A 21,626-nucleotide genomic window follows, 5' to 3' on the forward strand; every position below is an offset into this window, starting at 1 on the left:
ATAATTTTTATCATAGTAGAATCTTTAATATTATTATCACCATCATCATCATTATTACCATTATAAAATTATCTATTATTCAAGTGTTTCCAAGACGAAAATTGGAACCGAAGAGAATTTTACATTTGGATTAATCTGTCCATAAAGAAACAAAAAACACTTTACTAAATGAGAGAACATAATTGTATGTCTGTGAAACAAAATGTTTCCCTTCGATGCTCGTTATGAAATGGGCGTCACTGATATTCGGGGGGAAGTGGCAAAACAACATAGTAGAGTTGTGTTGAAAGAGATTCTGCTAAACACCGTAGCGACCTAGCGACAAATACAAATATTTTGATATAATATATTAATAAATTACAGAGCTTATAGAAAAATGATTCCCCCTAACTAATCTACCTATATTTTTATCATTTCTCATAGGGTCGAAGGGACAACAGGAAATCATGAGGTAACATGCCTCAACCCCACCCCCTCCCTGCTCTTAAAGCGGGACTGCACTACTTGTAGCTAGTCTATTAATCAACAATGCATAAGTGGTACCCGTTGATCCCCCATGGTCCCCCTTTTCTTATGTTAATGAGAGCTAGTTTGATGAGATAACCACCTGCCAGTGACCACGCAGGGAGGTCTAATCCCCCTGGCCAAACTAGTGCAGTGTGCGTTTAAAGGCTAGCTCGATTGTTTATCCCAGTGATCGCACGTACCCGGATAAGGAAATCTGAACCACGATGCGTCTTGGATAACCGAAGCTCGGATATCCGTCCTGGCCAGGTATCCGTAAACACTCGGACTGTCCGGAAACACGTCAAATCTCGTGAGGAGGTAGGCGAAGAGCCAGGATAACAGTATCGCCAAAATTACCTACAAAAAAAAGAGGTGATTACAAATGTTAATTGAATCATTTTAAACATTGTTTTGCATATGTAGTACAGAAGACACTTTCAAAAAGAAACTTAAAACCCAACTCTTTCCATCTTGAATCCATAATGTACATTTTGAGTAGCTAAATTTTATTTTCGTTCATAATATCTTAATTACTGTTCCTTGTTTAATTATTATGATTTGTATGTTTCTTTTCTGTTGTATAGCGCTCTGATCAGTTTGTCTGTAGTAGCGCTCAATAAGAATCAATTATTATTATTATTATTATTTATTTAAAAAACGAAAAAACGAAATAATCATTTCAGGCCATGATTGTTGAATAAATATCATTGATATACCTCTCCTCCTCGTGGTCTCTATGCCATTTAATTACATATTATTCATGTTGCGCGGCATGCTAAGCCATACTTATTACATGACTTTTGTGGCTGATGAATGACAAAATAATGTGTCTTTAAACGTAAAATACTTCTAGAATAGGGCAACCGGTAATGTTGGTTCTACGAAATTATGGGAATTGCTCCTTTAAAAAAAAGCACAGCCCCGATCAAAATTGCAACCCTATGCTAACCCTAAATCTTTGACAAAATAAACCCCGGAGCGGATGTCGCGAGAGCAAAATGTCTAGTTTCGGTATTGTTCAAACCCTTTCACCCTCCCCCCCCCCCTCTCCCCCCTCCCCTCTCCCCCCCCCCCCCCTCTCTCTCTCTCTCTCTCTCTCTCTCTCTCTCTTTCTCTCTTTCTCTCTCTTCTTTCCTCATTCTTTCTCTCTTTCGTTTGCTGTACTCCCTGGTATTTAAATCGAAACAATAATGCTTGTCTACACTTACAGGAAAGAGCCTGAAGATGTACATCTTCACCAGACGAAGTTTCTTCTGCGATCTTGAGAAAGCGCAGAATGGGATGTATGCCCGAGCTAGATATTGGGAAAACAGGACCATCAATCCGATCGTTCTGAAAAAAAATAAAGGAAAAAAATAAATGAAATACCTTTTATTTCATGATTGCTTTAATGATTTCTATACTGTTCTATACAATGTCGTGGCGTTTGTTAAAAGATTCTCTTGTGTAGCAACTCCTGCATCATGCCCATCTTTTACAAAGTAAAGTAGATTGAAGGTTAAAATCAGTCTCTAATACACTGATAATGATTTTATGATTCGTTTGTCTTGAAACCCGACATGTTTATACCACTACTTACACCGAAGAGAAAACGGACAAAAAACCGAGAATAGACCGAACACAAAAATTACATCACTCAAAATGGCAGAACAATCTTCGTTTATTTGTCGGTTTAGAGATTATGAATGGGATATCAAATATCAACTGTTTGGGAGATGCTTTAAAGCCCCACTGTACTACTTATAGCTACTTACACCCTCTATATAGCAAACAATGCCTAATCGGTGCCTGTTGGTCCCCCATGATCCCCCTTTTCTTATGTTAATTGAGAGCTGATTCGATGAGATAACCACCTGTTAGCGACCTTGCAGGGAGGTCTATTCCCCCTGGCCAAACTAGTGCAGACGGGCTTTAATATCAGTTTCTTTACCGAATATACAGTGGACAGTTGCTAAAGTCGGTTTTGATTTATCATTATTGATTATAGACATGACAGAAGTAAAACTCACAGAGAGGCGATTCCCCAGTGTGACCCAGCAAAGCTAGCAGCAGCAGGGAAGAGAGAAAGACCAATCAGTGCGATGGTAGGGGCGATGACCAGGGGTCCAAGGAAACGAAGCAAGAAACCGATTCCTCCTGTGATACCAATGATGACCTAGAGAAAGACACAGAGGTAGAATGATATAATGTAACATTACAGTCATTACTATCTTAGAGGTGTTGTGGCGTAGTGGATAAGTTGTCGGACTGTGAATCACAGGGTCCGCGGTTCGAGTCCCGCCGCGGCACTAATGTCCTTTGGCAAGACATTGATCTACACTTGCCACTCTCCACCCAGGTGTTAAATGGGTACCGGTAGGAAGGAATTCCTTGAAATGCTGTGAGCGTCGAAATCGGCAGCCTAGCCGGGTAATGTTGGAGCGCCTTGAGGACCTTGCAAGGTCGATACGTGCGCTATACAAGAATCCAATATTATTATTATCTTGAGGGAGGGCGTGCCAGGGCGTGCCCCCCCCCTCCAATGAAATAATAAAATAGAATTCACCTTTAAGCAACAACAACAAACAATCGTTAAACAGAGAACCCCGTTAGTGATGTTTTCCTGGCATACAATTGAGACCATAAAAAGCAGTGCATTATAACTGTTTAATACACAGTTATATCCAGGGTTATCATTTACTTGGTTAAGTTACCAGATGAGTTGAATATCTTCTCAAAATATTTGCACTTAAAAGGTTTCTCTCCAGTGTGCGTTCTTTTTTGTGGTCTAACTTTAACCACTTCGTCGGACCTCTCTTAGGGGAAATCAATGACTGGTTAACATTTCAGTGAGTCTATAGACTGAGCACACAGGGTGGGGATGGGGGGGGGGGGGGGTTAAACCCCCTAACCCCCGTAGATCCGCCTCTGATGCTGCCCCCCCCCCCCCGTTCTCTCTCTAGCATTGCCCCTGAGTTATAAAGTCAATCAATGCAACGTATTTATCCTTGGTGACTCTACAGGAATCTCATATAGACAATGAGCCAGTTATAACCTGGATATTTTGACAATGTAAGTAAGGTCCGATCGTGGCCTTCAAAGGGAACAGAATGTCCCTCCTCCCCAAAGCCGAATAGATTTGTTGCATAGAGGTGTTATATACAAACATATTTGCAATAAATATATTCAGGGTGAATGTATGATTGAAAATTTCCTTAAAGGGAGGCTTTACTACTTCAGCAAGAAAGGATATAGACCACCCACTCAGTGAGCCATCGTGGTCACTGTGACAGGTGGCTATCTCATTAACTCAGCTCTCATTTAACATAAGAAAGAGAGGATCATGGGGGACCAACAGGCACCGATTTGGGAAATTTTCTATATAGAGGGAGCAAGTAGCTACAAGTAGGACAGTGTGCCTTTAAGGGAAAATATAATTTTTTGCAGTATTTCAGTACAGGACAAATGGGAGGAGAGCTCGCAAGATGCGTCACAGAGTTGCCAATTTGTGTTTGATTGATCGCACCTTAAAACATTCACAACTTTCGTATTTTTAATCGGTTCTTGCTCAAACCTTCACTGACATGTATCTCTTATTCTCTGCTTCTATTAAAGCCCCACTGTACCACTTGTAGCTATACTTGCGCCTTATAGCAAACAATGCCTAATCGGTGACCATATTGGTCCCACACGATCCTCTTTTCTTAAGTTAATTGAGAGCTGATTTGATGAGAAAACCTTGATGAGAAAGGCCTTGCAGGGTGGTCTAATCCCTCATGTAAACTAGTACAGACGGGCTTTTAAACTAACTGAATATCAGTGTGGACCTCTCCTTTAATACCTGAAAGCAGGACGCAACCATGATGTCTCCTTGAAGCTCTCTCATTCTACCTCTCCAGAATTCTGTTCTGTTTGCCAGCACCTCGGGCGGCACATCGGTAGCATTGTCTGAGAACAGGGTAAAGAATAATCCGTACAGGTCCTAGTACACGCTTTCTATGTCACAGACAATACCCATTCCGTGGGATTACCGGTTTTGCAATATACGTACGTACATTCACCTTTTAATGCCCCAAGATATTATATACCCCCTCACCATTAAAAAGACATACACACAAACAAAAATACAAAATACAGTATGGAATAGGGACAGGACCAATAGAACAGCAACTGCATGCGAGGAATGGCCCTACACAGAGAGAGAAATAACAGGGACCCCTCTGTAAAACAGCATTGTTATGCTAACAACGCTGAGTAGGGCCATCCCTCCGTCTTCCTTTTTTTTATAAGTATGTCTTTATGATTGTAAATATATATTTGTTGATGTTTTGTTTAAATGACGTTAAAGAAACACAACACAATAAAACATATACCAGGTAGCTAAAGAGTCGGTTTATTATTACCTCCCTATATTTGCCCCTGTGGCATAGCCACAAGATTCAGGATTCAAGATTGAATATATTCTTTAAAAAATGACACACTTTAAAGACGAAGCTGAGTGCTGGTCATTGAATGGCATGCTGAAAGACAATGTATGTTGTAAATAGGAATTTCATAAATCGTGAACTTTTGGCACCATCGAGATTATTTTGACTCTCTTTTTGATGGATATCGCAAGGAATGAAAGCAAATATTAAAATGGATGCATAGGATTGTAAAACAAAAAGATTATATAGAGATGTGGCAGGTTAAGTTGCTGTGAATCATAATGCTATACTTCTTCCCATAATTCATACTTTTAATTTTTGCTTCTTCACAATAGAATATGAACAATGCGAAAGTTCACATATTATCTTCCACTTTTGAAAGAAATAAACCTGATATTTGAAGTAGCTCTCACCTGGTAACGGATCTAAGCACGGTCCCTTCAAAGCCAAAACGGCGAAACTTGGTGCTAAGAGAGAAAAGGTTCCGCCTTGCACGATGGGTAATCTAGAGTAGATGACAAACAGTGGTCGAACGGATATCCGTTAGACCTATAACTCATAGGAAATTATTAAAATACAATGGGCGGTTACCTGAACGGGTCTCTATAATGTGATCTATCTCACATAGGAAACGATTCGCATACAGTTAACGGTTAAACCGAAAGTAGTTGAACGGGTATTCCATCCGAACTGTAGTATATAAAAAGCAATTCAAATATTTACAATAAACGGTAATAAAGTGAGCTGGTATGGTAAATTAAAAGTCTATTTCATAGAAGCAAAGGGATAAACATGAAAACGGTGAACGGAAGAGCTTAGTTTCAATGAACTTTAAAACTAGCCGCACATGTACTGATCCGATCTGTAGTAAGTCGGACACAATCAAATACACTGAACGGTTAGAACTAGCTGTCCGGGTATAAATCTGATTCGATCTACAGTAGATATAAAAATAATAGACATACGATTGAACGGTTAGAATAAGTTGAACGGAAATCACAGTTATTACTTTTTTCATCATCAACATCATTATTATCAACTTCCTGTTCAAGACGGGAAGAAACTTTACACTCTTCCTTTGAAATGTTGCCTTTCTTTATATACGAAACTTCGTTATTTTCAGTTCAGAATTTTACATCGAATACTAGGTGTCAACAAATATATTCACATTATGGGCATAGCTATTTAATTTATGTACATTTTGCTTATGTTCGGTTGAAAGTATTTCACACTTGTTTTGGGAATGGCCTGTTATGCATCAATAATTATTAAAGACTTCCAAAGCTCTATTCTAAACAATGAAGTGCTTTTGAATAAAAAATTGCCTTTTGTTTTGTTTCCCAGATGGTACGCATTTTATTTTTGTCATTTTATATGCAAAACACTACATTCTCTGCAAAATACAAAAGGGAACGGCTATCTATATTTTTTTCAGAAGATGCTTAAACGTTGTTATGAAGTTGAGCGGGTTCTTTCTATCAAACGCAATAAGTTCGTTGTATTACTTGATAAATGGAGACACGTGCAACTGATGTTACAATGTTTGTTTTACCGATATGTCACAACATGTACTCTGTTCAAATGTATTGTTTCGTTCTTGCTCAAGAATGATTGAATACATTTTTCTTTGGAAAAAACACCACAAAGACTCCATTTCACTATCAACAGCATAATAATCACCACCACCATCCCCATCATCGCCATTATCGCCATCGTCCATCTCTTACCTGTTACCGACGAATGTTTGTAGAAGGGTTGCGACACCGGATACGAAGAACATGGTTGCGATGACCTCGGCCAAAGCGACATTGTTGTCGCTGATACAGAGACTTGGTGCGAGGATAAGAGGGATGGCTATGGTTGAACCAATCATCGTCAGATAATGCTGGAGAGGAGTGGACAGAAAAAAGTAATAAGATTAATAGCATTGGCCATTGTTTGTGACTAGGGGATTAAAAACTTTCAAACTTTTCAGTCGGGCAGGCAAAACGATGATAATCTGTCGGCATTTTCTTCCGATTTTTTTTTTTTTTAATCATCCCTCTGAAAACTGACAATTTACTACAATCTGTGTAACTTGTACAAAGTTGGAAGCAAATGAGTAGAGTAAAAGTGCCATAATAATGGGACCCATTTATTACAATTATAAGATGATATACAAGTTAATGGCAGAGCATGGGTCGAGCCTATAGGCAGTAATAACAGTAATTTCTTCATATATATATATGAAGAAATTACTGTTACTGTTCCTGTTGGTACCAGCGGCAGATTGGGGGCGACAGACTTACTAAGCGGACAACATGCGAAAGAATAAAGCCAGCGAGTCAGGGGAGCGTGTGGAAAAGTGTCGTACCATATTATTTTCCCGTTGCCTTTCTTCATTATTCTTTCATTTTTTTTAATTTCTGTATACATATATACTCTTCATCATTCAACTGAAAGGAAACGTGCCCCCATCCACCTAGCTACGACATTAATCGTGTTAATACAATAATAAATGACATGAGGACATATCACATGTTTCACACAACAACAACAAAATAGAGTGAGGGGGAGGCAGAAAGACAAAAGAAAGATACAGGGAGTGAGAGAGAGAGAGAGAGAGAGAGAGAGAGAGAGAGAGAGAGAGAGAGAGAGAGAGAGAGGATAAAATAGAGAGATATAGAGAGAAGGAAGAGCGAGAAAGATAGAGAGAGAGAAAGCGAGAAAGAAAGAGAGAGAGAGAGAGTGACAAGGAGAACAGACAGAGAGAGACAGAGAGAGAGAGAGACGAACAGACAGACATATAGACATAGAGAGAGAGAGACAAAAACAGAGATAGAGACAGAGATGGAGACAGACAGACATACAGGTAATATCTTTTTTACCTGGAATCCGAGTAAATAGAGAGAGATATAGAGAGAAGGAAGAGCGAGAAAGAGAGAGAGAGAAAGAGAGATAGAGATAGACAAGAAGAGAGAGAGACAGAGAGAGAGAAAGAGGGGGAGACAAACAGACAGACAGAATATGACAGATAGACATAGACATAGAGAGACAAAAACAGAAACAGAGACAGAGACGGAGACAGACATACAGGTATACTTTAATTTTTACCTGGAATCCGAGTAACACGGATATATACCAAGCTGGAGTGTCTTCTATTCCATACGACATGTCCCCCTTGAGCTTGGCCAGGACCGCATCCGCCTGCTTCTGAGCTGCTGCATCATCATCCAACCCAGCGTCCTCTCCGTAACCATTGGAAACCATCCTTCCATTGGTAGGAGGGGATGAGGAGGAGGAGGAGATGGTTGATATTGGCATCGCGTCAGGCGTGGCGTCGATCTCCTTGCCGTTTTGCATGGCGTTGGAATTGTCAGGTTGAGCCTGAGTGAACAGATAGACGGTAAAGAAGAGATGAAATAAAACAATTTTTTGAAAAGGATTTACTTTAGGTGAAGAGTGTAGTTACCGAAATGCTGACGTTCAAATGACACCTCATAATTCTCCGCAGGGAATTGTCACCAAGTTTGAGAGTAGACACATTTTGTTTTTAAACGATACATATCAACATCTACCGAATTATAACAATTATAAAAAGGATATCCTGTCTTAAAACACTCCTCAATAAACCTTCACCACCAACTATCACCCGAAACGGGGTGGAGCCCTTTGTCAAGACAGACAAAGAGCTCAGTCAGAACATAGGGAGGCAAATTTCATTTGACATTCCTATATGACAACTGCGACAACATGATCCTTGACTGCGATGGGGCATGTTTCCGGAAGGTCATTCATTTAAACGATACAGATTAACATCTCTCGAATTGTAGTAATAAATATTGCGGTAATATTCTGGAAGGATATCCGGTCTAAATACACCCCTCAAAAATGGACCTATACCTTCACCACCACCGTCACCCGAAACGGGTGGAGTCTTAAGTCATGACAGTCAACGAGCTAAGTCAGAACATAGGTAGGCAAATTTGAATTGACATTCCTATTTGACAAGTCAGACCACATGACCCTTGTTTGATAAGGGGCAATATGTTTCCGGAAGGTCATTCATTTAAACAATACAGATCATACATATAGAGGTAATATTTGGAAGGATATCCGGTTTAAATGCACTCCTCAACAAACCTTCACCCCACTACCAAGGAGCCTTTTAGTCATGACAGACAAAGAGCTCAGTCATAGGGAGGCGAATTTCATTCCTATTTGACATGATCCTTGGTTGTGATGGGGCATGATGTTTCCAGGTAATTTATTCATCGTCAGACCTCAAATGTGTGTATTTGATTGTATACATACCTCAACCATTTATCAGAAGCTTTGGAGGAATTTAGGACAATTAAATAATGCTTACCGTGAGTACAGTCAATAAGAGAGGGGGAAGGCTATCTGTCTTACTAAAATAATGTGAAAGAAAAAGCAGGTAGAGTAAGAAAACCTGGTGGAGTTCGTCTGATCTTCTTTTACCATCCCCTTCTTCCTATTCCCTCCCCCCCCCCCCTTCTGTGTTCGCTCTTCAGTTTTCGCTCTTCAGTAATTGCATGGCCCCAGTGCCTTTGCCACATGTGCAAATACAGGGAGATAATAATAAACTGTTTTTAGAAGAGGATTTTGGGTATGTTCAGGTGCACAAAAACAAAACATCGACCAAACATTTCATACTTTAGATGATTGGCATGCAATGACAAACAGGAAGACATGCTTCAGTTCAAATATTAAAAGCGCTGTTATCTGCTCGTTTTCTTTTTTGGCGCCGCGTCAACATGTTTCCCACTATTTACATTTTTGTCAACATCCCGAACCAACATGACATTTATTTTAACAAACATCCCAGGATATTTGCTATGACGGGTCATGCCTTAAACAAAATCATGAACAATACTTTGAATGACAGTCTCATACCAAGATACAATTCCAACGAAGAAGCTGGGGGAGGGGGGGGGGGGTACCGATGAAAGAAACCGGAAAAAGAAAAAAACGGTTTATCTATTAAAAGGCAATGATTTTATACTTGACGCGTGCATTTTAAAGCCCGTCTGGACTACTTTGGTCAGAAGGGATTAGACCACCCTGCTGTTCACTGACAGGTGGTTTTCTCATCAACTCAGCTCTCAATTAACATAAGAAAAAGAGGATTATGGGGGACCAACGGGCACCGCTTAGGCATTGTTTTCTATATAGAGGGGGCAAGTAGCTACAAGTAGTGCAGTGGGGGCTTTAAAAAGGGGTAAAATAGAGATACACTCTCCAAATGCAGAGGAGGGGCAATCTACTCTTTTAAGATCCATATAAGGGACCATCATTAGTGTTCTGGAGTTGAAGCCACTCCAGATTAAAGTGGAAGCCACTTAAAAGTATGGTTTCGATTATTCCTTTGAGATAGATTCATTATTTCGAACGTGGATTTCCATTCCATATAAAGTGAAACATAATTTATGACAGGTAAAATACTGAATGACCACTCTTGTACATTTAGAAAGTACATAATTAATTCTGATTCAACAACAAAACAAATCGTTAGACGTCTTAATCGTTATTTTTACCCTTACCCGAGATTCTGGAAGAATGCTGTGTTCTCATCAGTCGGGCTTCCAGTTAAATCAATGAGTTGCGGTTATCAGTGAATGAGATTTTCAACTACTTTGTTTTGTGTTGTTAATGTTACTGGTTAAAAACTTACCGTAAAATAAACAATGAAGAATTAAATAAAGTTTTTCCCTCGGAATGCAAAGTATTGTTACGCATCCCTCAAACAAAGGTTGGAAACTCAAGTTGGATCGATTATAACTCTCTTATCGCGTCATAATCATCGCATTGATTAGTATCATTATAAAGTGTGATTATTCCTAGTTAGGATAATACCACATTTGTTACGATTTTGCAGCCATGGAGTAAACAGTACATCAGAATGAGGGACAGGGTCAAAAGTGAAAAGTTGTAAATGCACACCAGCCACTGACCCAAAGACCTTTACGCATTGTTACCAAAATTCATAATGCGTAGAGACACCAGCGCCCTTTTCCATAAAATCTGTTATCAATGACAAATCCTACATCGTTAAAGATAGCTCGGGTAATACCCATTTTTAAAAGTGGTCCACCAGAAGTGATGTCTAATTATCGTCCAATTTCTGTTTTACCTGTTTTTTTTCCAAATTTTTTGAAAGGTGTATTTATACCAGACTTTTACATTTTATTACAAAGTGCAATATTATAAACAATAACCAGTATGGATTTAGAGCAGGACACTCAACATCTTCAGCTTTGATAGATTTTGTTCATAAAGTGGGAAGTGCAATAGATAATGAAGAAACAACAATTGGCTTATTTCTTGATCTCACTAAAGCGTTTGACACGCTTGACCATAGTATTTTGTTGGATAAATTATATATGTATGGAATTAGGGGTATAACATTGAAAATATTTAAAAATTATTTATCAAATCGAAAACAATTTGTTGCATTACATAAAAACAAATCACAGTTACAGCTAATTAGATGTGGAGTGCCACAAGGTTCCATTCTTGGACCACTTTTATTTATTTTGTATATAAATGATATTGTCAATGCTTCAACAATTTTAAAATGTATTCTGTTTGCAGATGACACCAGTATTTTCCTTTCACACAAAAACAATCATACTCTTGAAACTACATTTAATATTGAGATTGGATTAATTGTTCAATGGTTTTACGCTAATAAACTTTCCATTAATGAAAAGAAAACCAATTTTATGATTTTTACCAAAAAGAAAATAAATAAAGACTCAATAACAATCAAACTATAGGTAATGCAAACATTCAGAGAGTTTCTTCAGCAAAGTTTTTGGGTGTTATTATCGATGATAAGTTCTCCTGGTCTAATCATATTGGTGTCATCTGCAACAAATTATCTAAAAGTATTGGTGTCATGTACAGATTGAAATCTCTCCCTAAAATTATACTCAAAATGATATACTATGCAATTGTGTACCCTTACTTACATTATGCTTTTATTGTATGGGGCAATGCTGCATTAATTTATCAAGATAGACTGTTTAAATTACAAAAACGTGCAATAAGAATTATTAATCATTCTTCTTTTCTAGCCCATACCAATCCAATATTTTACTCATTAAACATGTTGCAATATAGGGATGTATATTTATTACAAGTAGGTATTTTTATGTATTTATGTCACCACAATCTTATCCCTGATTCTATTTCCGAATTGTTTATTTTAAACTGTAATGTTCATAGTTATAATACTAGAAATGCTAAACAATTTCACTTGCCATTGACTCGTACAGTACTAAACCAAAAAATAATTATTTTCCAAGGACCCTTTTTATGGAACACTCTTCCCCATTATATTCATAATTCTGTTAGTGTAAATGTTTTTAAACGTAGGTATAAGAAATTTCTTTTAGATAAACTGCAATAATCATTTAAGTTCAAGACATATTTTATTTGTTTGTTGTATGTATGTTTGTTGTCTTGATTTGAGTATAGTATAATGTTTAGTAACGGATATATTTCATATTTGTTTATTATAAAAAAAGGGTCAACCTTTATATAAGGATTATTTTTTTCCTTTCAGGTTGCAACCTATTCAGTTTATTTTATGTCCAAATGTCACATATGTTCGTAATGTGTATTTTATGTTATATAGCTGGTTGTTATATGAAATGTTGTCTTTTTAAAATGAATGAAATAAAATTGAATTGAATTGAATTGAAATGATTGATATCTATGACGATTTGCTCTCTGCCCACCAAATTCCACGCTTTCAGTAGCTTACAATAGTCATGGTATTTTATGAAACAAGGCCCGTGTATAGCCATTATGTCCATGATTCGTCATGCCCTGCCTAGAGCAATAACAGCTACGCTTGACGTTAAGGTATAGACCAGTTCTGGTCATGCGATTGTATTGTGAAAAAAACGTTGTAGAATCGATCAGAAAAGGTTGACCATCTAGCATATAAGTATTGGTGTGTACTGCAAGGTTCTGGAATCATCCAAATGATAAGAAATTTGGCCCAGTCTTGGTAAAGTTACATGCACTGTCCACAGAAAGATGTATATGGGACTACCCTATATCTATCCAGCCCAGATGGATGTAATACTTTACCAAATATATCAATTAGTAGGCGGTTTCCCGGCAAAATTTGTATCCTATTAGTCAAAACATATTCTTTCACATGATTGGTAATAAGAGCTTCCATTTCATTTGTTGAAATGGAGGCGTTTCCAAAACTAGTCTTTACCTTTAAGCCTCGTTCACTCTGCACTTCGAATATGGAAGAAAAAAACCTTCCAGATGCAAATGTTGAGAACAATATAAGAGTACGGCGTCCAGAGCCTCAAATGGAGAGTGTACAAACACTTAATATGCCATTAGACAATAGATTACTTTTGTTGAAATCTGCATTACCTTTTAGGGGGCTAGACGCACTTATCATACATCTGGTATAGGGGCTGCATGCTTGGCTAGGGTAAATAGTGAATCACTAATTGATGTACTAGAGCACCTAGTGCCCTTTACTCTTTATTTTTTGTTATATGTTTTCTTTTTCTTTTTTTTCTGAGAGTGTCATGCTTGGTTTGAGATCTGGTTGTTTTGTTGTCACGCAATGTCATCTTCCTCATACACAAATATACTTTTCCGCATTTTTACATGATCGTAATTGTTCACAACATCATCTGAGCTGCAGCGAACCAAATTGATTGGTTTATTTGGGACTGGGAAAGGCATGCATTTCGAAAATCTTTTTCTGAGAGTGTCATGCTTGGTTTGAGATCTGGTTGTTTTTTTGTCACGCAATGTCATCTTCCTCATACACAAATATACTTTTCCGCATTTTTACATGATCGTAATTGTTCACAACATCATCTGAGCTGCAGCGAACCAAATTGATTGGTTTATTTGGGACTGGGAAAGGCATGCATTTCGAAAATCTTTTTCTGAGAGTGTCATGCTTGGTTTGAGATCTGGTTGTTTTTTTGTCACGCAATGTCACGTTCCTCATATACAAATAAACTTTTCCGCATTTTGACATGATCGTAATTGTTCATAACATCATCTGAGCTGCAGCGAACCAAATTGATTGGTTTATTTGGGACTGGGAAACGCATTCTTTTCGAAAATCGAGAAACGAACTGACATCGCACTGTAAAGCTCCCAGTGTGACCTTGGCACTGCATGCTGATACGACCTGCTGTCAACAAATTAATATTTGTTGATACCTGAAATAGCTTTTTTTTTCTTCGCAATTCCACTTCTTTCTTTGATATGAGAGTGCGATTTTTCTTTAGACAGTGGGCTATCAATCCTAACTAGTCGTCCTTAAATGCCAACTTCTAAAGAATCTGAAATTGAAATTCATGCACTTTGGTGACGTGTCACGCACGATTTGCTCCTGTTTGGTCATTAACGTTCTGAAGCGCCATGTTTAGTGTAGGTTAAAGGTAAAGACCAGTATTGGAAACGCCCCAATTTCAAAAAATGAAATGGAAGCTCTCATTACCAATCATGTGAAAGAATATGTTTTGACTAATACATGATGATAAAAGATTTGCCGGGAAACCGCCTACTAATTCATATATTTGGTAAATTTGTTTCTCTCATGGTCCGTGAGAGATATACGGTAGTCCCATATACATCTTTCTGTGTATAGTGCTTGTAACTTTACGAAGAATGGGCCAAATTTCTTATCATTTTGAAGATTCCAGAACCTTGCAGATGCTAAATGCCAGATGATTAACATTTTCTGATCGATTCCCCAACGTTTCGTTCACAATGCAATCGCATGACCATAACTGGTCTTTACCTTTAACAATTATTGTAGAACAGGCTCGGGCAAAAGAGCAATTTAAATGCACAGTCGAACAACAGCGATGCATATTGCTACCCTTTACTTATGACCTTGCCCTAATGTTGATTTAGGGCAAATTCCATGACGGAATATCATAACACATTGGATCACATTTATATGAATCATAACATTACGAACCAGAGCAAAATAACAATGAGCTCCTATAGGAAATCTTTTTATTCAGATGGTCATATCTCAGCCAATACTTAACAATTTTAATTAACTTTCGACATTTGGACATTATTTTTGTTGCTCTTTCGGAAAATGAAGAGAAAAAAAAAAGGAAATTCTAATTTTTTTTTATAGATTTTTACGATGTCACAGCTTTGGTACTCTATACCCCAGTCAAATCGACGAATGGGACTCCAAAACCGACTACAGTCCGATACCCCAAACTACATTACCCGGAATGTACAATCGAATGTTTCCAAGCATTGAATTTTGATAACCTTGTCGAATCAAAGTTTCAACTTGCAATAATAATTTGCAATAATGAAAATAAAGTTAGTTTTTAAATCAATGAATATCTACTTTAACACTGGCATGAAAGTGTCGTTTCAAGTAGCATTTTTACATGCGATTCCGTCCCCTGCTCTCTCCCCCTACCCAACCGCCCCCCCCCCCATTCTCACTCAATAACAATAACTGAATTATAGAATGTTGGAAGTTGATATTCGGCATATGATGCCAGCCTCTCCCCCCCCCCCCCCCCCCACACACACAAATTTTAATCAAGGTCATACGCCAATAATCTGAAAAAATGATAACGTACAGAAGGGCGACTCTATACACATGCATATACAAAGACTTAATATGTCAACATATTTTCAAAATTTTACAATCACTATAAGTTATATATAGTAATATTGACCTATAGTAGTATCAAGAAAAAACAACCTTGAATATATGCTTATAAACAGAATATTGATCGCAATGATGTTAAACAGAGTACTACATAATCATAATTATGAATCACTTGCTCTTTGGAATGACTTGGCTTGAAGGTTTCAAACTAGGACACAATGTAGAAACTTCGGAAGACGCCAAACGTATCGGAGGGTTACCGCGAAGATTATTATGACACTAAAAGCAAATGTTACGTACCCTCTCCCAAAACGAACATCGTAGATATAGAAAGCTGCATTTACGATAAAGATCTGATGGCATGCGAGGTATAACAAAAAAAACTAATCTGAAATATAGAATTTAGTCGTTACCATCATCAGCAAAGGTTTCCGCAGTTCAACACCGTTTGCTTCTGGAATCAAGAGTCAAACTCTTTCAATGCTACTGTTCAAAGCGCCGCGTCACAGCGGGATGTACTATCTTCGCACCCACCAGCAGCGTACTGAGTATACCAACCACCGTTCTATTGACACACCGCTGAAGAAGAACATAAACCTACGATAGCGGTATCTGTTTTCAGAAGGTTGTTCGACCGGTCGCCTATTGTCGGCCACTACAATTTCTCTCTATTTATTTCCCGCTATTACCAGTGAGTTTCACACGCCAGTGCCTAAAAGGCCAAGTTTAGGTCGCGGTTTTAACTTTGAAGTTATCTCGTAGTTCGGGACAATGCGGACGTACTCGCGGTTATACGAAGCTTTAAGCGGGACTGCATTATACCTGTAGCTACTTGCGCCCTCTTTATAGCAAACAATGCCCAAGCGGCGCCCATCGATCCCCCATAGTCCTCTTTTCTTATGTTAATTGAGAGCTGGTTTGATGAGATAACCTCCTGCCAGTGACCATACAGGGAGGTCTAATTCCTCCTGGCCAAACGAGTGCAGATAGGCTTTATAAGTTGAATCAAAGCTACAAGCCACCGCAGTTCTTAAAGTTTAATGGCGCGACAACTACGTGAAGCGCGGTTTGGAGGGGGGGGGGGGGGGGTGTCCTCACTCGAAATTAATGGTCGTGCTGACGCTAGCTTGTAGTTAAAATGAATGCTTTCCCCTTTAAATACTTTAAGGTCCCGTTTGGATCGGTGGATCGTTGTTAATCTCTTCGAGATTTCGCAAACGTCACGTTTAAAACTACTAAGGATTCGTGTGAACATCTCTATCACTGTTTCGCTTGAATCAATAATTCGGGCACGGTTTACCCATTCACACGATCAAATGACATAGCGTTTGATTTATATAACACCTATCTCTTTGTCATTCTCTAACGGGCGGAAATCGATCGGGGTGCAGAAAGTCAGAAGTAAAGTGTGACCATTTTATTTCTGTTTACAGGAGCGGTGTCACACCTACAGCAAGTTTGCACTGAGAATAACAGAAAAGGTGGAAACGATAGGCCAATATTTATGCAATCAGATTGATCACTATAAATACAGTTTTCCCCCTTTCTCTCCCTTTCTCTTTCTCCCTCTTTCTCCCCTCTCTCTCTCTCTCTTACTCTCTGTCTCTGTACTACAGATTGCACTTTCCACCTATTTTTCGTGAGGTCACGGGAAGTATAATGGGAACCCCACGGAAAACGTGCCTACATACAAGACGAAGTTTGAGTAGATGGCACCACAAACGCAATACCCCCAAATAGTAGTATTTTTCCTTCTACCTTCTTCTTCTTCTTCTTCTACTTCTTCTCCCTCATCTTCTTCTTTTCCTTCTTCATCTTCCCTTTTTTCTTCTTCTTCTAATTCTTTCAGAAAGTTCCTGAAATTGTGGTCTTAAAGCCCAATGTCCTACTTGTAGCTAACTTGCTCCCTCTTTATAGAAAACTTCCCCAATCGATGCCTGTTGGTCCCCGGCCATGATCCTCTTTTTCTTATGTTAGTTGAGAGCTGAGTTAATGAGATAGCCAGTGACCTCGCTGTGTGCATGGTCTAATCCCCTCTGGCCCAGTAGTATTGACGGTCTTTAAACCTTTAGTTATTATCTTAAATGAATGTCAAGGCGTTTGAAGAGCCATCCCTTTCAGGGGACAATTTTATATAATACTCTTCAACACTAACAGCTACAACAAAAAAAACTCACAAATTATTTTTCACCTTTCGCAGAACTCAACATTCTTTTAAAGGTACTATGTCCCATGTGCAGCCAACATCAGAATCTGTAAAATTTTGCAGGAAGTATGAAAATGTCATGTATATGTCCTATCTGTGAAATTTAAACGTTAGCAGCGTCCTAATATTTAAATTATGCAACTAAACCTGGTTACTTTTTAGACTTCACTGTCTGACTCTATTGAGTGAGTGAGTGACTTCTTTTTTTTCTTGTATGGTACTTAAAATGAGCTGTAAGGGTATATAAGAATTTATCTACATCATGATCAATAACCCACTTCTTGTAATGGCCAAAATTAAACTGATTGAATCTTTGCGCAGCTCAAAACATACGACCGTTAGGTAAAGGGTCCGAAAATTAGATTATTACTAAACGGATTGCAATCACTAAAGTCGATTCGACAACAAATGGTCGTTATTTTCCCACTAAAAGACATTTCTAAGCCCTTTCGTTTGAAGGAAGTTTTAAATTAGTATTATCTTTCAAATGCCCTTGGAATCAAACCTTTTCATTTCTTGGCCTGCAAATGGGACATACTAAAATAACTTTAAGTGAAAAGAAATCAAATGCACCAGAAATACGGTCCGCCTATTAAGATGGCACTACCCCCCTCCACCCTCCCCTGCATTGTTTCAATATCTTTTGACTGCATTCTAACTTTACGAATACAAAATGTTGGTATACTGCCATGAAGTGCCGTGCGCAAATCTTTCATGATGACTTAACAGACCATAAACATCTGAATAGAATTAGGCATACTCTTGGAGAAAAAATAATCCGCAAAGTGCAAAGATGAAACGTAATTCATCACGTATTTGTATGATATGAAACGAGCTTCTCAATTTCCATACCTATATAGACTTTGTCTATGTAAATATGGTGGATCAGATTCAATAACATTCCTGACGGAAAAATCTTTATCTTTCATTACCGAACCATAATACAGCGATTCCAATTTTACAATAGCACGTCGTCATACTGACTGGGAAAAAATATCATGATCTTTGGACTAAATCCGTTGCATTTATTTTTTGAAAATTAGGCCTAGGCTAATTAATATACATCGGTTCCATTTACCAGATTGACTGTATGATGCGTTGAACGGTCTTTTCCCCGGATTTTCTTTGTCGAAATCAAACTCCGTGTAGAATTTCTTGCAGCCGTTACTGTAAACGGATGACGTCATCTTCCTTCATGGCAGTCACAATAATTCATCAACCCATCGCTAGCTCAATCAGTAAGGACGGTGTAATACAACGTTGAAGTTGTAGGATCGAATCCCCGTATTTATTCAGTTCTATTTCTTGCCTTTATAAATAGTGATGCAAAGCAATAAATAATCAAAGTCTAAGTTGTTTTTGACCGCTTTCCAACATTTCGTAGCTAGCTAGACTCTTCACGAGCAGGTGTGTTGAATTTAAAGCCTTAAAATAACAGGCTATTGTGTAAATAGAAAATACGCGAGGGACGAGGAAATAGTGAACGACCCCCTCACAGGTTTTTGAAGTTTTGATGTATTCAAAAATATCATTCCTTAGCAGAAATATAGTTTAAAACCGGAATGCATATTTTCTACAATATTTATTTGTACATTTTGAAGGATATTTTGCATTTTTATTACTCTAAACGCTGCACTCTTAAGCCCACCAGGGCCTAAAAGTGTGTTGCAGTTTTTCACATTTTCCGTGGGGGAACGATTCCCCCTAAGAAAATTGAGGGGGGGGGGGACGTGTCCCCGCCATCCACCGGGTTCGCCGCCCCTGATCATAACAGTGCCATGTAAAAATGTCGGCAGTAAAGATGTCAGAGGTAAACATGCCAGAGGTAAAAATGTCAGAGAGGTAAAATTGTCAAAGGCTAAAAGGTCAGTGGTAAAAATGTCAGAGATAGAAATATCTGAACAAGAAGGAATGTCAGAGGTAAAAATGACCAGATGTACATTGTAAGAGGACAAAATTCCAGAGGTGAAAAAACCAAAGGTAAAAAAGGTCAGAGGTAAGAAAATGTCGGAGTTATGAATGTCAGAGGTAAAAACACCAAAGGTAAAAATGTCAAGGGTAAAAATTCGAGAGGTAGACATGCCAGAGGTGAACAAGTCAGAGGTAGAAATGAGAAAGGTAAAAAAGGCGAGGGTTAAAAATGAAAGAGGCAAAAATATGAGAGGAAAAAATGTCACAGGTAAGAATATCTGAGGTAAAAAGTCACATGTAAAGTTATTAGAGGTAAAAATGTCAGCGGCTTAGATAAAATGAAACTTTTCACCTCAAAAGTCCCCCAAAATTATTTTAAGTTCTTTTTTTAGAAATCCGCAGATTATCACGTCATCTACCTGCTTCGGGCCAGACAGACATTCAGTTTGTAACATAAGAATCGAGATGGTAATTATGCTGGTATTTTAAATTATACACCATAATACGAAAGGCACAAAGTAACTGACACACCATTCGATCATGAAGTTCGTTTCAATTCATGATGAAAATTCAATGGAAATAAAAATGAATAAAGTATCGACGTGAAATCATTGAAGATATCTATTTTTTGGCAGTTTAGTAGAAAATTAATAATGTGGGTTTTGTTGGCTGATTTTGTTTGTTGGTTGATTGTTAATTTTTTTTCTTCTTCTTTTTGTATTAATCCTCCTCTTCGGTCTTCCTATCTTCTTCATCTTCTCCTTATTAATTTGTCTTCTACTTCTTCTTCCTTCTTCTTCTTCTCTTTCTTCTTCTTCTTCTTCTTCTTCTTCTTCTTCTTCTTCTCCTTTTTTTTTAAAAGTTGAGGCATATTCCCATTGACTTTTTTTTGTATCGGATTGTAAATCCATAGAAATGATGCGAATATCTGCCACCATTTTAACCATCGATACTCCTGTTAAAAATTGAATGTCTGCGTAGACTTTGAATCAAATTTACCTGTAAGCAAAGAAGAACATAGCTTTGAAATCGAAAAGGCGACCCTCGTGACAGCCGATTTAATTTTGTAATAGATCAGCTGTTCAATAATCTTGAACTGACGGCTCACCCAGTATTTCTCTTCAAATTTCCACATTTAATGTTCTTTTTATATAAAAACGACACACTCAAACTATCATAACTTTCATGAATGTGATGTGATATATTCAGGTGCGTACGCAGGGGTGGGGGGGGGGGGGATGTCAACTCCCCTCTGCCTTTCAATTTTTTAAAATAAATTTTTCCAATTTCGGGGGGCCAACAATTTTTTTTTGCTCACTACCCCCCCCCCCCCCACACATCACCACCCCCACCCACCACCACCCCCACCACTCCCTTCCCCCACTGAGCGAAATTTCGGTCGGCGCGATTTTCCAATTTTCAAACACCCTCCATGAAAAAATTCTGCGTACACCAATGGATATATTTAACTGAATTATGCTTTCATGGTAGTAAACTACTATAAATAAAGACCTAGTAGTAAACAGTACTGCTATAACCTTTATTTTTTTGTCTGTTTAAACTACGCCTGTTTAATGAATATAAATATAACGTTAAAGTTTTCAATGTTATCAGATGTGCAACATGTATTAATGTTATTTTCGATGTTTAACACGGCCCCAGTGGAAACCAGTCTCCGTTCATTTTGAATATATTCTTGTTAGTGTCCCTCATACGATTTTTTTTCAGGTCTGAATATATTCTCTTCATATTTGAATAAATATTTTTGAGAGTGTATAATTTCCTGCTTTAAAAAACGATCCAATACTTGCGTGTTTAACATCCACAAGAATAACACAAGACTTGGAATCACAGTAACAAAACTAGATGGAACTTCGACTGCGCGCAGTCGAAAATGATGCCTCCGTCAAAGAGCAATTTTACAAACCAAAACAGAAGAAATTTT

General features: G+C 38.1%; 1 protein-coding gene across 2 annotated transcripts in view; it reads right to left on the reverse strand.

The window, feature by feature from the left end:
- LOC115918021 (solute carrier family 23 member 1-like) overlaps nucleotides 1-21,626 on the reverse strand; it is a 31,754-nt gene that overhangs the window by 5,088 nt on the left and 5,040 nt on the right. Inside the window, exons 1-8 of one of the 2 annotated variants that reach the window (XM_030990359.1) lie at nucleotides 15,978-16,311; nucleotides 8,007-8,279; nucleotides 6,641-6,798; nucleotides 5,327-5,418; nucleotides 4,328-4,434; nucleotides 2,517-2,662; nucleotides 1,716-1,839; nucleotides 708-864 (exon numbers count right to left, since the gene is read on the reverse strand). In XM_030990359.1, coding sequence (XP_030846219.1) covers nucleotides 708-864; nucleotides 1,716-1,839; nucleotides 2,517-2,662; nucleotides 4,328-4,434; nucleotides 5,327-5,418; nucleotides 6,641-6,798; nucleotides 8,007-8,279; nucleotides 15,978-15,983 — 1,063 coding nt within the window. In that variant the 5' untranslated portion in view covers nucleotides 15,984-16,311. Of the gene's footprint in view, nucleotides 1-707; nucleotides 865-1,715; nucleotides 1,840-2,516; nucleotides 2,663-4,327; nucleotides 4,435-5,326; nucleotides 5,419-6,640; nucleotides 6,799-8,006; nucleotides 8,280-15,977; nucleotides 16,312-21,626 lie in introns of those variants that run through there. The other variant, XM_030990360.1, reaches the window with a different exon arrangement.

The sequence above is a fragment of the Strongylocentrotus purpuratus genome, unplaced genomic scaffold (genome assembly GCF_000002235.5).
Source record: "Strongylocentrotus purpuratus isolate Spur 01 unplaced genomic scaffold, Spur_5.0 spur5_scaffold_19, whole genome shotgun sequence".
Classification (NCBI taxonomy): domain Eukaryota; kingdom Metazoa; phylum Echinodermata; class Echinoidea; order Camarodonta; family Strongylocentrotidae; genus Strongylocentrotus; species Strongylocentrotus purpuratus.